General features: G+C 37.7%; 1 protein-coding gene across 6 annotated transcripts in view; it reads right to left on the reverse strand.

Moving 5' to 3' along the window:
- Positions 1-12,344: 12,344 nt before the first annotated feature.
- Positions 12,345-15,925, reverse strand: part of LOC129749083 (protein phosphatase 1L) — a 108,208-nt gene continuing 104,627 nt past the window's right edge. For all 6 annotated transcript variants that reach the window (XM_055743939.1, XM_055743937.1, XM_055743935.1 and 3 more), the window contains 3 exons: positions 14,144-14,765; positions 13,757-14,073; positions 12,345-13,690 (listed from right to left, as the gene is read on the reverse strand). In XM_055743939.1, coding sequence (XP_055599914.1) covers positions 13,480-13,690; positions 13,757-14,073; positions 14,144-14,765 — 1,150 coding nt within the window. In that variant the 3' untranslated portion in view covers positions 12,345-13,479. The remainder of the gene's footprint in view (positions 13,691-13,756; positions 14,074-14,143; positions 14,766-15,925) is intronic.

Genomic DNA, 15,925 nt, shown 5'->3' on the forward strand with positions numbered 1-15,925 from the left:
AAATTGTAGCCAGGGAAATTTGCTATTAAATCATGTTATTGACATATGATGTTGGATTTACGCTAAAGGTAAGACGAGCGTTTTCACAGTGATTAGTATGATTTTGTCTTTGAAAAAATCGTCAAAAAGGTTAAAAAATCTTCAAAAAAATAAAATGTTCTAGACCCCCCGGTGGATTATTTCAAATTTGGGCTCAAATGAAAGGGGAAAGTCCCAGCTTTCGAATGGTGCAAAATTTAGCAATGCTAATTTTCGAAAAATAAAGTTTTCTCCCAGAGACACCGTGATGGACGCCGTGACGGCGTTTCTACAGGGCGAGCTGAAAGATGAGGAAATATACATGGTGCAGCCGCAGGGTGTGGAGAACCGGAGCGGTAAGGTTTGCCGGCTGAAGAAGGCACTGTACGGCTTGAAGCAGTCAAGCCGCGTTTGGAATGCTCAGCTGGATGATGTACTGCAGAGGTTCGGACTGAACCGTTCTTCAGTCGATACCTGCCTGTACTGGATGGTGCGTGAGGAAAAATTAATGTTCGTCACCATATATGTTGACGATTTCTTGATCTTCACCAACGACCGGAAATTGAAGCAGAAGCTGAAGGCGTACTTGTGCGAGCAGTTCAAGATGAAGGATCTCGGTGAGGCCAAGTACTGTCTAGGTGTCCGAATAACGAGGGATCGAGAAGAGGGAAAGCTCTGGCTCGATCAGCAAGCGTACCTCGAGGAGATTATCCAGCGGTTTGGCATGGCAGATGCGAAACCGGTGTCCATTCCAGCAGATCCGAGCGTGAGGTTGGGCAAGTCCATGGGTCCCAACGGTCCGGAAGAAGAAGCTGAAATGAAGAAGGTGCCATTCAAAGAAGCGGTGGGATGTCTGTCGTTCACGGCTCAAGTAACTCGCCCGGACATTTCCTATGCGGTCAATGCAGTGAGTCAATTTTGTTCGAATCCAGGACGATAGCACTGGGAAGCAGTCAAGAAAATCATCCGCTACTTGAAGGTGTGCTATTTCCGATCTTTCCTGTTCGATGTTCTTATTCAGACTGAGCTCTGCTCTTGATTGAGCTCGATATTTATACCCTCTCGTACTCGTAGCGCACTCATCTGATTATGCCAGTGTATTATTCTATTTCAGGATGCCACATCCTCCCTTTGATCAGAAATAGATTTCAAGAAGAATCTGAGTGTCAAAATCAGAGCTCCAAACATGATTGTTATTTTTGTTTGTTTCGTTTAACTTTTTCTTTTCAATTCCTGTCATTTGATTGCGCTTACCAGTTTCTAAGTATCACCTACAGTTTCCGATATTTATTATTTCTCTAATTTCCTTAAGTTCATCATAGTTCAAATCCTGTTTTTATGTTTCTTCCATGTATCTCTTTTTTTCCTTCATCTTTTATTTCTTTTAATTTATTTCCTTTTAGAAGGATCCAATCCAATCCTCCCTTTGCACAAAATGACTTGATCTCACGCATTTGTTTTACGTCAGGTTACTTGTTCGCTTCTTTTATAAGTCTGTCTTACTAGCTTGATTTGCAATTTGCATTATACTTTCTGTTTTGGTTATTTCTGTGTTCAAGTCATCCATGTCTTCTTTCTCTACTTTTGACCATCCTCCACTTCTGTTTTAAAATCGATATTTTGCATTCATTGTCGACTGTATTTCCATCTTAGCAACTCATATTGCGTTTTCTTTACTCAACAAACTTTTTTTTAGTTTATGTTTTCTTTATTTTGCAACTTTCTCTCTACTCATCTATTATAGTTATTTTCTTTTTTTTAATACTATTAGCTTTTCAAATTTTCAATTTTTTTTGCAATCACCTGATTATGAGCTTATACTCGAATTCAGGATTTTTTGAATAATCTTTTTTTATTGCCGTCATCTGACCTTGAGCTAAACTCTGGTTCAGGAATTTGCCTTTTAAATTTTCTTTTCACCTGACCGTGAGCATTTCTTTGATTCAGGAATTTATCTCATTCTACCTGGCCGTGAGCTTAAACTCTATTCCAGGATTAACTTTTTAATCTGTTGCGCCTGGGCTAAACCCGACTGCAAATTTCCACACTGCCTGGAGCTGAACTCGGACTAGTGTTTATGTTGCGCCTGGGCTAAAACCCGACTGCAAATTTCCACACTGCCTGGAGCTGAACTCGGACTAGTGTTTATGTTGTACCATGAAAGCGTACTCAATTTAACCCGATTGGGTTCCGCATATCATGTTTTCATTTTGCCTTTCGCATCGCACCATCTTGCGCACAAACAAAAAAAAACTATGCATAATGCATTGAGCCAACTTGGATGTCGGGACATTAAGCACCTTAACACCTTGCACGGCACCCTGATTTTAGCATCATTTCAACATAGCCGTAACACCAAGTCTCGCTTCGCCTTCACGTCCGCATCTTGTACTTCGTCTTGGAACTCGCTCCGCACCACCACCGATAAGGTATCGCTGTACCTTGTTTACAGTAGCATCCAGCGGGCCGCAACACCTTGGACTTAGCACCCCACCACATTGGCACTGGTATCCAGTCTGGTCCTGTCCTCACATCTGGTCCTGGCACCACTCCTACGATATAACAAACTCTTTCGGCAGCGCATCTGGCGGATCGCCAATGTGCTATTTCCGATCTTTCCTGTTCGATGTTCTTATTCAGACTGAGCTCTGCTCTTTTTTTTTTTTTTTTTTTTTTTTTTTTTTTTTTTTTTTTCCAGGAATTTACCACTTAGGGCATTCTTCCCTATTCCTTCTTTCATGTGGTAATGCTTGTCAGATTGTTTCTTGTCGGAATGAGCTCTGCTCTTGATTGAGCTCGATATTTATACCCTCTCGTACTCGTAGCGCACTCATCTGATTATGCCAGTGTATTATTCTATTTCAGGATGCCACAGAAGGGTACTACAACGAAGAAGCTGGAGTACAGCAAGCGTGGATCATCCGAGTTGGTCGGTTTTAGCGATGCCGATTGGGGAGGAGATCCGGACAACCGAAGGTCGACGACTGGCTACGTGTTCACGATGCAGGGAGGAGCCATTTCGTGGAACGTCAAGAAGCAGCCGACTGTCGCCCTGTCATCTTGTGAGGCGGAGTACATGGCTCTGTCTCGAACCATCCAAGAGGCCATGTGGTGGACGAACTTGCGGTCGCAGATTTTCGAGGAGGAACCAGTGCTGATTCATTGCGACAACCAGGGAGCAATCAGCATCGCTGGAAACGGAGCGTACAATCCCCGAACGAAGCACGTGAGTATTCGTTACCACTTCGTGCACGAGAGTCTGAAGGAAGGAGCGGTGAAGGTGAAGTATATCCCGACGACGGATCAACCGGCTGATGGGTTCACGAAGCCTTTAGCTGTCCAGAAGCAGCAGCGATTTTGTGAACTTGTAGGCGTCACGGATTAGGGAGGAGTGTAGGAGGCGTAGAATTAATTATGTAATCTTAGTAATCCGTGCCTAGTTAGAAATAAGAAAATAAATCATTCCACTGTCACACGTTAACCTAACCACACGTGTATTTCAATTCATTTTCACTTCATATTAAAAAAAAACAACAAAAAAAAACATTTCAAACGTGGCAAAATTGATCGTACAGTACTACTTTTTCATAAAATTCCAATAAAAATCAATTCATAGAAAGCAACAAATGTCAAAAAACAACTAAATTAGTATTTGGTATGACCGCCTTTGGCATCTAGCACTGCTTGCAAGCGTCGTGACATCGATTCTACGAGGTTTTTTTTGTCACACTAGATGGAATGTTCTCCCAGATCTCCTTAATCGCCGTTCTAAGGTCTGCCTTGTTCCCGGGATTTTTATTTTTCAGGCGATTCTTGACCTCCCATAGGTGTTCTATCGGGTTCAGATCGGGAGACTGCGGAGGCGTTTTGAGTTGTTTAGGGGTATTATACAGCAACTACTTACGTACGACAATAGCGGTATGTTTAGGGTCGTTATCTTGTTGGAAGTAGTAATCACGAGGTAGTCCCAGTTTATCCACGGAAGGCTGAAGGTTACGCTTGAGGATGTTCAAATAACCCATCTTGTCCATCGTTGAGTCAATGAATTCCATGGTGCCAGGTCCAGAGGCCAACGTTGAACCCCACAACATTTCGTTGCCGCCACCGTGTTTTTCAGTTACGACCAAATTCTTGGGCTGAAGCTCCGTATTAGGTTTTCTCCACACCATTTGCCGTCCATCCGATCCGGAAAGGTTTATTTTTGTTTCGTAGGTATAAAGATTTTTTTTCCAGAACTCTTTAGGCTTATTAATATAAGCCTTAGCGAACTCCAGTCGTTTTTTCATATTTACCTTTGAGATAAAGGGCTTCTTACGGGCTATACGACCTCTCTAACCATTCCTGTGCGATACCCTCAGGACACTATCTGCACTGACAGGTCTTCCGATGGTCCCAGAGACTTCAGTGGCCAATTTCAGAATACTTCTTTTAGTTTCCTTTTCAAAGTTCGCACAATCACCCGTTCATCTGTAGGAGTCAAGATGCGTTTTCGTCCTTTTCCTGTGATATTTTTCACGGTTTCCTCGTATTTCCACTCTTTGATGATGTACTGTTGTACTGTAGAGTAGGTTCTCCTATTTCCCGCAACGACTTTCCGCGAGAACACTTACTTACCATCAACAATCGCGTCCTGTGTCCGTTTCCTTGCGCTTGTTTGCTATTTTGATCACAACTCTTCGAAATTCGGCAAATAAACAAAAACAAACATTGTCCAATAGACTGGCCCAAATTTGTATGGGATGATTTTTACAACATTTTTTTCAACGCGGCACCCCTTAGATTAGTGCTTTTAGGAGAAAAAATGACTTTCTGAAAGTTTCAGGTCATTTGGCCGAAGCACGAGCTGGCGCAAAGGATTTGAAATTTGTATGGAAATTTTCGGTAAAATGTATGAATAATCGACATACTTTCACTCTTTGTATTCTAAAATGCGTTTCCAGTATGCTAAAAAGCTCAGAATTTCAGAGATTGTAGTTCAAACAATGACAAACAAGTTTGTAAAAGATTGTGACGCGATACGAGTTGACTGTGATGAGTTATCCGCAATTGAATGTGTGATCTTTCTCGCATTTCATCGATATATCGTAAACAGTGTATAGTTGGATATTAGTACTAACTTGATCGCATTGTCACAAAATAAGAATATCAGATAGCAAATTTGAGTCCTCGGAAAAGTTGTAGCTTATTTTATAACAAATATCTTTGCAAAAAGTTGAAAGAAAGGTTTGATAAACTATGAGCTGCTGCATTGTGTGACGATGCGATCAAGTGAGTGCGATTATTAGCCCATACACCGTTCACGATATACCAAAGAAATGCGAAAAAAATATCACACATTCAATTACGGATAACTCATCTCAGTCAACTCGTATCGCATCACAATCTTCTACAAACTTGTTTGTCATTGTTTGATCTACAATTCCTGAAATTCTGAGCTTTCTAGCATACTGGAAACATATTTTAGAACACAAAGAGTGAAAGTATGTCGATTTTTCATACATTTTACCGAAAATCTCCATACAAATTTTAAGTCCTTTGCGCCAGCTCGTGCTTCTGCCAAATGACCTGAAACTTTCAGAAAGTCATTTTTTCACCAAAAGGCACCAATCTAAGGGGTGCCGCGTGGAATATAAGGATTTTTTTGGTTATGGGCCAGTCTACTGTCCAAGTCGTTGTTGGGTGTTGACATGACACAATGACAAAAAAAAATTTCGCTCACCCATATTGGTCTTGTTTGCACATCAAACATTACAGGGTTAATAAAAGGTGTACGATCAATTTTGCATATCTCTAATTTGGGATTTTTATCAACTTCTTGAATTATGAAATAAGCAAAACATATTTTTCTAAATCGTCGCGATCAGATCAATAGCCCAATCAGTAAACAATTAGTGTGCATCAAGTTCATAAATGTTGAACCATTTTTTCGCGATTTGGTAAACCATGTGTGTAAGATCAATTTTGCGATTGACTGAATATAAAAAGCAATTTTATGAAGGATTCATCACCGTAATTTATATTTGTAGATTTAATTTATCTGCCTGGTGGAAAATTTTTTTCATAATCCTTAGATGTTCCTACTAAAAAAGACATCACTTTTCACCGCTGGGCCGATAAATTAAATTTACAAATAAAAAGTAATTCCTGTGGGTTTGTTTGTTTGTTTGTTTGTTTGTCCTCTATAAGCTCAGCCGTCTGAAGAGCTAGAGAGCTGAAATTTGGCATGGATGCTTATTAAGACCAGGAATGATGAAAAATGTTTTCGGAATTTTGGATGACCCCATTTTAAAGGGGTCGTTTTAAGGGACGGACAATCGATTGCCGGTTTCAAATTTTATGTAAGGGGCCATCCAAAGGGGTCGTCCATATTCACTGTTCGCTATTTTTGTGATATTGACGTTATTACACGTAAAATAAAAAAAAAAAGGTAAAATTTACCTTTTTGCGAGGTGATTTTTTTCCACACTTCTTTCGAGGTAAATTTTACCTTTTTTCATTCACCTAGCGAAAAGGTAAATTCTACCTTTTTTAATTCACCTAGCAAAATAGTAAAAAATACCGTTTTCCAATTCACTGATTTAAAAGGTAAATGCCAGTTCGTTTGATTGGTTTCCTCAATAAAAAATAAAACAAAATTCATTCAAAATTTGATATTTATTTTGAATAAATTAAACCTTATATTAATATTTGGAACGTATCCCCGTTATTGAAAAATTGTTGAGGCAAATCCTTTTTTTGCCAGGCTCGTGACAATTCGGCTTTCGCGTTCTCCCGAGCCACCATGGCCGCTGAATCCTTCTGCATTGCGTATTGTCCTTCTTCGCTCTGTGGGCCGGTCTGAAACAAAAGCAAAGTTTTCAACGAGAACCATCACAACCAAATGATATCTAAGAAAACACTTACCATTTTGTTCCGATTTCCACATATTGGGCACGAAGCAAAACTTCCTTCCTGAACGACAAAACAGCTAAACCTCAATAAGCGGGTTTGGCAAAAAGTTACTTTTTTTCGAGATGAATGGTACCGTTTTGTTTAGCTCAATCCAGGTCAACTTCACCTCGCTGCGAGGTAAGTTTTACCTTATTTGGATTCACCTTTTTTATCGGTGAATTGTACCTTTTTTCCAACCTCGATTCAGGTAAATTTAACCGCGCTGTGAGGTGAGTTTCACCTCGAAGAGGTAGAAGTTACCTTTTTGGCTTTCACGAGCGTTCACCTTGCTATTTCGGTAAATTTTACCTTTTTATTATTTTCCGTGTATACATCGGATTCAGCTGAAAACTGATACACGAGAGTTTTGAATGACAAGCAACCGATTTCGGGTATCAAATTTAGTGTAAGGGGCCAGCAAAAAGGGTCGTCCATATGAACTTTTAAATATTTTTGTGGTATTGACGTTTTTCTTATCTAAGTTCATGGCATATCGGCAAATTGAAATTCTAGTTAGAGAGCAATTAAGACAGAAATGAAAATTGATAGGTGGAAAGGTCAAAGCTAGAGCGCTTTGGGTAGAAGAATATTGACGTTATTATTCATCGGATTGAGAAGAAAATTGGCGCTCGGGTATTTTTAGGGACATGCAATCGATTGCCGGTATCAAATTTTGAGTAAGGGGCCAGCCAAAGAGCTCGTCAATATTAACAGTTCACTGTTTTTGCGATATTAACGTTACTATACATCAGATTTAGACGAAAATTGGTACACGAGAACTTTGAATAACGTGCGAATGATTTCAGATATCCAATTCAGTGTAAAGGACCGGTAAAAGGGGTCATCTATATTACCTTTTCCATTTTTTTTCATGATGTTGACGTTATTATGCATCGGATTGAGATGGGTAGGAATTATTAAGGACGAAAAATTGATTCCAAAAACCCAATTTTGGGTCAGGGGTCGGCCAAAGGGGTCGTCCAAATAAACTATTCACTGTTTTTTGCGATATTTACGTTATTATGCAATGGATTGGTTTGAAAATGTGCACACCTTGTTTTGAGGGGTGGGCAATCGATTTCAGAGATCAAAGTTCGTAAAAAACCACCGATCTGCAACGATTGAGTCGAAATTTATACACGGGGGTTGGGATGGTCAATGATTTCTGATTTCAATATTTGTATCAAACGACAAAAATGGAGGTCTCCCATATTAACCGTTAAATTTGTTTTTGCAATAATTATGTGAGTTTGTATCGTATCGAAACAAAAATTCATCTTTTTTTTTTTTGCACGATCAATTTATTCCTGATTTCAAATTTTGTAGCAAACGACAGAAAAGGTGATCGTACATATAACGTGTTTAACATTTTTGCAATTACTGCTTAACAATCCATTCGGAAATGCATCTGGAAAATTCCTGGAAACTGACAATCATTCAAACTGTTATGACATATTCTAAATTGAAAGCGAAACGGAATTCGTATGGGATCAGCTAGTGCACAATAAATAAGGAAATTGACCTTCACACAAATTCGAGAAAATAATAAGTTAAACTAATACGATTATAAAAATAAGTAAAAGTTCCAAATCAATGTTAGTTTTGGTAAGTAGAAGTATTTTTTTTTTAAAAGATGATCCTTATTCTTAACTAGAAATTTTAAGTCTATATTTCCGAAACATCAGAAAACGAATGGAATAAATATTTCGAACAAAACCAGAATAAGTGAACAGAAATAGAAAACATAAAATATAACATCAGATAAAAAAAATTAAATTCAAATCCTAAAATAAATTTCAAATCAGGTCAGAAATTAACCATGAATATTTTATTTAGAAAAATGATAATAATTGTTTATAAATACTCATTATAAATTGCTTTTCGTTCCTATATTTTTACTTGAAGAGATGATTAAAAAAATCTCTGTATCATTTTGAATTTGAAATATTATTTGATCATGATTTGAAAAGTGAATTTTGGATATGGAAAAAAATCCGTTATGAACTTAACAAAATTTATTCAAAACACATACCTAGATGATGCTTGAGTTTAATATTATGAAAAGAGAAAAAATATTTCAAGAGTGCCAGTTTTTTAAATCAAAAATACTATACAAATTGTCCAATTTATTTGAAAATAAATATAAAATGTTAATTTAATTTATCTGCCTTATCGGTAAAACTTATGTTCTTTTAGTAAGAACATTTCAAGAATATGGCAATGAAAATAATTTCCACGAGGAACAATTTGGTGGCATATGATGAAAATGCTTCTAATAAAATTCTTCTCGCTCATTTTGAATTAAGATTCAATTCTTCTAAATTACTATTCCTTTTTCAATAACTTACGGTGAATAAACTCTTCAAAAATTTAAACATAACATAAAGATGAAAATGATAAGATTTAATATTTTAAAAAGAGTTTTTTGTTTAAAACGTCCCACCTTTTTAAACCTTTTTTGTGGAATTTAAATAATAACTCAAGAGACAGCATTAGATTTTGGCATCCTGAACCTTTTTTCAAAATTTTTCCAACGCTTCTTCTTTTGATGATGTGAAAATTTTGAGCTTAAAAATGAATCAGTTTTGAGTGAAATCAATCACTGTCTATCTCACAATTTATTTCTTTTAACAAATTGGTTGAAATCTGAAAAACGAATTGAGTTTTGCTTTTAAAAATATCTAAAATTCAATTAAGTTATTACTTCTATAAAAATTCATTAAAAATCTATTATTTTACAGTATTGGGAAAAGAAAACAAATATAAAACTTCTACATATTTTTTTCGCTGAAGTAAAAATTACTTGCGGTCTTGGAAAAAGTACGCAAAATCCATTATTTTGAAAGACACGAATGGCACAAGGATGGTAAAGTGTCATTAATAAAACCAAAAAAAAAAATTTTTATGTCAGAAAAGCGCAGATTTATCTCAAATAATGTTGACCTTTTTCCAAAAGTTTTGGGGCACCAAAATTAATCAAAGTAAGCTTTTTTTCTCGCCTGTGAATTGTGGCCTTGTGTAATTCATCAGCACGCTTTTGAATGAGGAATTGAAGATCGAGAAACACAATATAAAATTAAGGCTGAAATTGCTTACTTGAAAATATTTCATACCAGCATACAATGTTTAATAATATCACTATTTTTTTTTTTTTTTTCATTTTCAAAATGATAAATACTAAATAGAACAGATACCAAACTAGAACCGGTTTGGAACTGACAAATCTCCCAGAAGAACGACTTTTTTAGCAAAATTTTTACTTAAAGTAGATGCAATGATTATAAAATAATCAAATTCGTATTCATCCTGTGTAAAGAACTCTTTCCACTTTCAAATCGAGACACTGGAAAATTTGAAAAGTGTTGTAATGAGTTGATGTTAAGTTCCGTAATTTGTATAATCAATATTTTGTATAACATCACTAATTTAAAGTTCGTTGAAACAATTATTCTTTAAAAATCAAAAGCTTGTGACCGTTACTTTTTTTTCTGCAGTGTTTCATAATTTGTCTATAATATTTTTCTAAGGAGAACGGCGAACTTGAAAACTTTGGAAAATGGGCGTTCATTTTTTTTATTTGGAGACCATAAAATTGGCTAGATGTTCTTTGTAGTCACGCGATTTGACATTTTTGGGATGAATAAACCGAGGAGGTTTTAAATCCCTTGAAAACATACATAAGTTGGGAGGGATATTTCATTTCGTATTGCAAAATATTTCTACAATTTTTCAAATGGAACGAAGGTTGTAAAAATGTGCAAGTAACAAAAATGACTATTAAGATGAATATATCCTCGATGTGACTTAGGCAAATGTTTTTTTCCATAGCGTTTTCAAAAATCTGCTGCAATTTTTTTTCTAACACTCCAGAACAATTTGTTGTTGTTGCCCGCCAGCCAATCTCATTTCTGAAATTAGGCCCGCCTGTTGAAAATGTTGGCCACCCATGATTTATAGGCTTCGTCAATTTGTTGTTTGTTTCATTCAATAGATGAAGTAGGTGAGACTCTGGTTGTTCACAGGTTTGTTCATTTTTTCAAGATACACAAGCTCAAAACCTTAAAACTAAACTTCATGAAAAATATTTAACTTTCAATTTCTTGAAGAACGTATCTTTTTGTCAATTCAAAAAGATTGATACTCTGGTCGAAATTTTTCTAAGGCTGTTGGTGTTTAGTATAGTTTTTTCTCCGCACTAAAATGTTGATTTTTCGTTACGAAGTTTGGGTTTGAAAAGACCTGCTTTTCCTTCACTTTTCAGCATTGAATTGCATAAAAATTATTTTCAGCACTGCATTGCATAAAAAAATATACACCCTAGATTCATTCTTTCCAGCAAGATCTATTTACTTCAAATAGGTTTTAATAAATCTAACATAAAATTTCTCAAAAAACAAAAAAAATTAATATCTGCCAAAAATAATGAGTTTTAGGTCGTAGTATCTTCCTCTTAATACTGTGATTTTCGAGGAGTTCGACATCATCCGTGTGAGTGCGGCCGTGGCCATTGCCGCTCTCTTACACGTAGTCGAAATAACTCGTAAAGCTGAGTCTGTCGTCGACCATCCTAGGTACTTAATTGTGCGTTTGGTCACGATATCACACGATCCTGCAATGGTACCTGTTTGGGGTGAGCCCAGGTTGGTATTCAGCACCATCTCGGTTTTGTGGTGAGCACCAGGCACACAGGCACGCAGGCACTTGGAGTGGATCCAGCTTTCCACTGCCTGGATAGCTACTGTGGCAAGTAGCTGTACCTCCGCTTCTCGTCAAGAGGACTAAATCATCCGCAAATCCTACGAGTTCAGCTCCCGATGGCAGGCTCATTCGTAGAAGCTCGTCGTACATGATGTTCAACAGGACCGGGCCAAGTATTGATCGCTGTGGCACATCCGCCGAAACCTACTGTATTCGTAAGTCCTCACCGCTCATATTCTGTATTTGGCTATTGGGGAAATAACTTTCCACAAGACTATACAGATACGCCGGAACCCTCGTTTTGGTTAGCGACAAGACGCAATCACTGTCCAACTGACGCTGTTAAAGGCGTTCTTCACGTCCAGAGTGACCACCGCGCAAAAGCGGAGCCCTCTCCTCTTTGTTAGCCTTGCTTTGTCCGCTATCTCAATGACAGAGCGGATGGCATCTACGGCGCTGCGTCCTCTACGGAAATCAAAATGTTTCTTCGAGAGTCCGCCCTCACTTTCAGTGTACCTCTGGAGTCGGTTCTGAATCACCTTCTCCAGAACCTTACCCGCTGTGTCCAATAAACAAATCGATGGTACGCCGATTGGTGTTCTGAAGGCTTTAAGTATATTTCTTTTTAATCGAAAATATCTTTCTTCTGATCATTTCGGTCATCATACCAAAGAGAAATAAAAACCAAAACCGATAAATACATTTTTAGAGAAATTTATCATTTTGATAGATTTTTTTATTTGGTTTTTGTCGATTGATTTTAAACAGCCGTGCGCTAGATAGTAGGTAGTTGCCTAAGGTGATTTGCAAACTTTGCCTAATCCCATTATTGATGGTCACTCTTTAAAAATCCAGCTCCTAGAAGTTTATGTGTGTTTTTCGTGTTTCCTTAATCAATTTGAGCTGAAGATTCGTTTTTTTTTTTGTTTCTTTTCTTTTGGCACCAAACAAAATTTGTCTTTCACTTCTGGTTTTGTTTATAAATTTTATAATTGTAGGCACAGTTAAATAGAATTACCCAAAGCTCATTGATTCTGAACATTTGTTAGTTTTTTTTGAGCAAATGTTGATTGGTTGTATGATTTTCGTCCAAGATAGTTTATTTTTGTCAAACAGGTCGTGTTAGTGAAGTGAAAAAAATATTGACCTATACATATATATATTCTGCGACCAGAATCGTCTTCCTACTAGCAACCAGTTCGATATCAGTGTATTTTTCTTAAATTTTCAGGACTTAGATTTAGTCAAACAAAAGCGAATAGCTTAATATCTGATATAAGACCATATCTGGTACGGGTCGGAGTCGAAGTAGTAAAGAGAAAACTTACATTGAATTAAGTTATAGTTAATAATATGTAATCGTTAAAAAATAAAATTAAGATTTTAACAACTCAATAAAATAAAACTGCTGCAGATAACAGTTGGACATTCGGGTAGGTTGGGGATCTTTTTCTTTTGTTTCATTTAGCTTTTAGCTTTCCTGACTTCAAAAAGGACATGGTGAGAGATCATCCGGGCTTGCATTTGACTTACAATTAGATATCCATGGATAGAAAGTAAAACTCCGTTGTGTACAATTCAAAACCGTCAACCGCACTGAAAGACGTGTCGTATCTAATATCGTTTTGAAATCTTTAACGTAAAACCTAACCACTAATCCTAATCTGATCGGTGAGTCTCACTGAAAGGTGTCCATCTTGCTAGGTGGCCAAGGCAAACAGTAGATTCTGTTTTCTCACTCCTGCCGCATTCCGCGTTGTCTACATTTAAGCTACAAGTGATTGTTGCTGCTGCTGATGCTGTGATGGAATTCCTTTTTTATTTTTTTTTTTTTTACTTGGAGGAACCAATTTCGTAGCGACCATTTCGGAAAACGATCACCAGCACTGTAATGTTATCGACCGAGCCACGGTTGTACGACTGCAAGGTGATGCTTTTGGCTCCGAAATGGGGTTCGTCTAACCGTTCCCGGATATAAGCGACGGCTTCTTCGTTGGTAAAGGTATCCCACAAACCATCGGTAGCCAAGATAACAAACATTGGTCTGAAAAGGTGAAAAGAAAATAATGAAACAATTTACGTGTTCAAAAAAGAGAGCTTTTCAACTAACCGGTGATCGATAAGATCGAAGGACAATACGTCCGGTTCGGCTATTACTAGGTTTTTCTCCTTGAGCGGATAATCTCCCATGGCTCGAGAGGTGGCTAAAATGCCGGCCACCCTCCAAACGCCCTTAAACGAGATGAATCCGCCGGCATCGGCAATACGTTTCTGTTCCCGCACCTGTTGCGGTTTGTGGTCAAAAGAAAGCGGTATCGCGTTGCCCTTGTGATCGCACATGACCCCCCGCGAGTCACCCACATTGGCCACGATCAGCTTGGTGTGATGCAGCACCGCTATCAGGGCGGTCGTTCCGGCGAAGTTTGACTGAAAGAAGGTTTTGAATGATCAATAAACATTTCAACACAATTTCAGCAGAGTAAACAAGAATACTTACAACTTTTTTCGCCATCTCAACCAGATCGTAATCCGCCGCTAGGACTTCGTCGGTGATGATCTTACCGTAGTTAATACTTCCATTTTGCACGTAGCACTTGGCTTCGTAGGTTTTTGGTTTCGTGTTTTGCTGTTGCTGCCCGGATTTCCCACCATTCAGCAGGTTTTCTTTCGTGATTTGCCGGGCAGGTGACTGGTTCCCCATGTATTTGCTAAGCAGGTCGGTTTCCAGCTGTTGGGCGGCGTTGTTGTTGCCGTTGTTGTTGGAACCTGCATTCCCAGATTTATCCATGCCATCTTCGGTTTTGGCTTTTCTGAAGCTTTGCCTCCTCTGGCTCAGTGAACTGCCGGGGGAGTCCGTTTTAAGCTTGTGCCTCTCGTTGATCTCTGCCTTTGGGTCTTCATCGGATTTTTTGACGTCCTTCGAGTCGGTGCAGTCATCTTCTTTCGCCGTTTTGAAAGATTCTTTTCCGGTAGCGACGTTGGATGATTGGGTCAGTTTTTTGTTGAGATTCGTGACCAGGACGGATTTGGCGAAATCTGCGGCGTATTCTCCACCATGTCCGTCGAATATTGCAAACAGCGAAATGCCGGTTTCGTTGATGTTCTCGTCAATAACGAATCTGGAATAAATTGAAAATATACCGATTATTCACTAAGATATTCAACTTTTGAATAACCCAAGTGGAGTTGACTCAAGTGATCCAGTTTTTTTTAGTTATTTGGCGATCGTCAATTGTCTTTTGAGCCGATGTCCGCGACTTCGAGCCCAAGAGTAAATATCGAACACAGTTGTACCGGATAAGTTTTTCTATAACTGTCCGCCAACTGCAACGTTAATACAAAGTCGTGAATGCCATATAAAGATTGTTATATTGAAAAAAAAAATTGTCAAATTGGCCACCTATGTCATTTTTCTACTTGTTGTCATATTTGTCGCACGGTGTGCCAAAATACGTTATTAAAAATAAAAAATGACCATCAAAACGGCACTCGTTATTCGAAAGATATAGTATTCAGGCATCTATCCTGAAAATTTGGAAATGTTTCATCGGGCTTTTTTGAAATTAGAGCGATTTTAAATTTTAAGTCAATTTGCATTAGATTTCCAATGGGGTTTTTCAACCTTATGTTCTTTGACCATGGATTTTTCTGACTACGTATATTTTATGACAATCACCAAGTTCAATGACTTTATAGAAAATTTCATGCCCGACAACTTTGTGGAAGACCGAAAAAAGATTTGAGTTGATCCTGAAAAGTTATTGGCAATTTTCTGAAACTTTATTAGACTGATTGAAATTTTTCCATGTTTCATAAGTTTTTTTTCAATTCCGCTTCACTAAAAAGCGAATATCCTTCCAGGCGTAGTTTGAATCGTTTTTGGGTCTTCAATTATTTTTTTCGTGGTTAAAATGTGCTTAGTCGAACAAGGTTAAATAGCGTAATATTGGCTTTAAAATTGTCATTTTTGATTACCTTCTTGGATTCAACAATAAAAATAAACGATATTTTTTATTTAAAATCAAAAATCAACACAGATGACCACTGTTATAGTCCACTACAGCAATTAAAAGATGATCATAGTACAACTTCGATGTATCGGGGGTTTGATATCGTTTCCACGTTTCTGAAAAATCATGATGAACACTCTCCGAGGCTTGCTCTCCGAATACACCCAGCGATTTTCCGGTGTATTCGCAAAAATCCTTTACATGGAATCGTAGAATGTGGAATTTGGAAGAGTTTGGCAGTTTAAGATTCTCCCACACTGTAGAAAACT

Source organism: Uranotaenia lowii, chromosome 2 (genome assembly GCF_029784155.1).
Source record: "Uranotaenia lowii strain MFRU-FL chromosome 2, ASM2978415v1, whole genome shotgun sequence".
NCBI lineage: Eukaryota > Metazoa > Arthropoda > Insecta > Diptera > Culicidae > Uranotaenia > Uranotaenia lowii.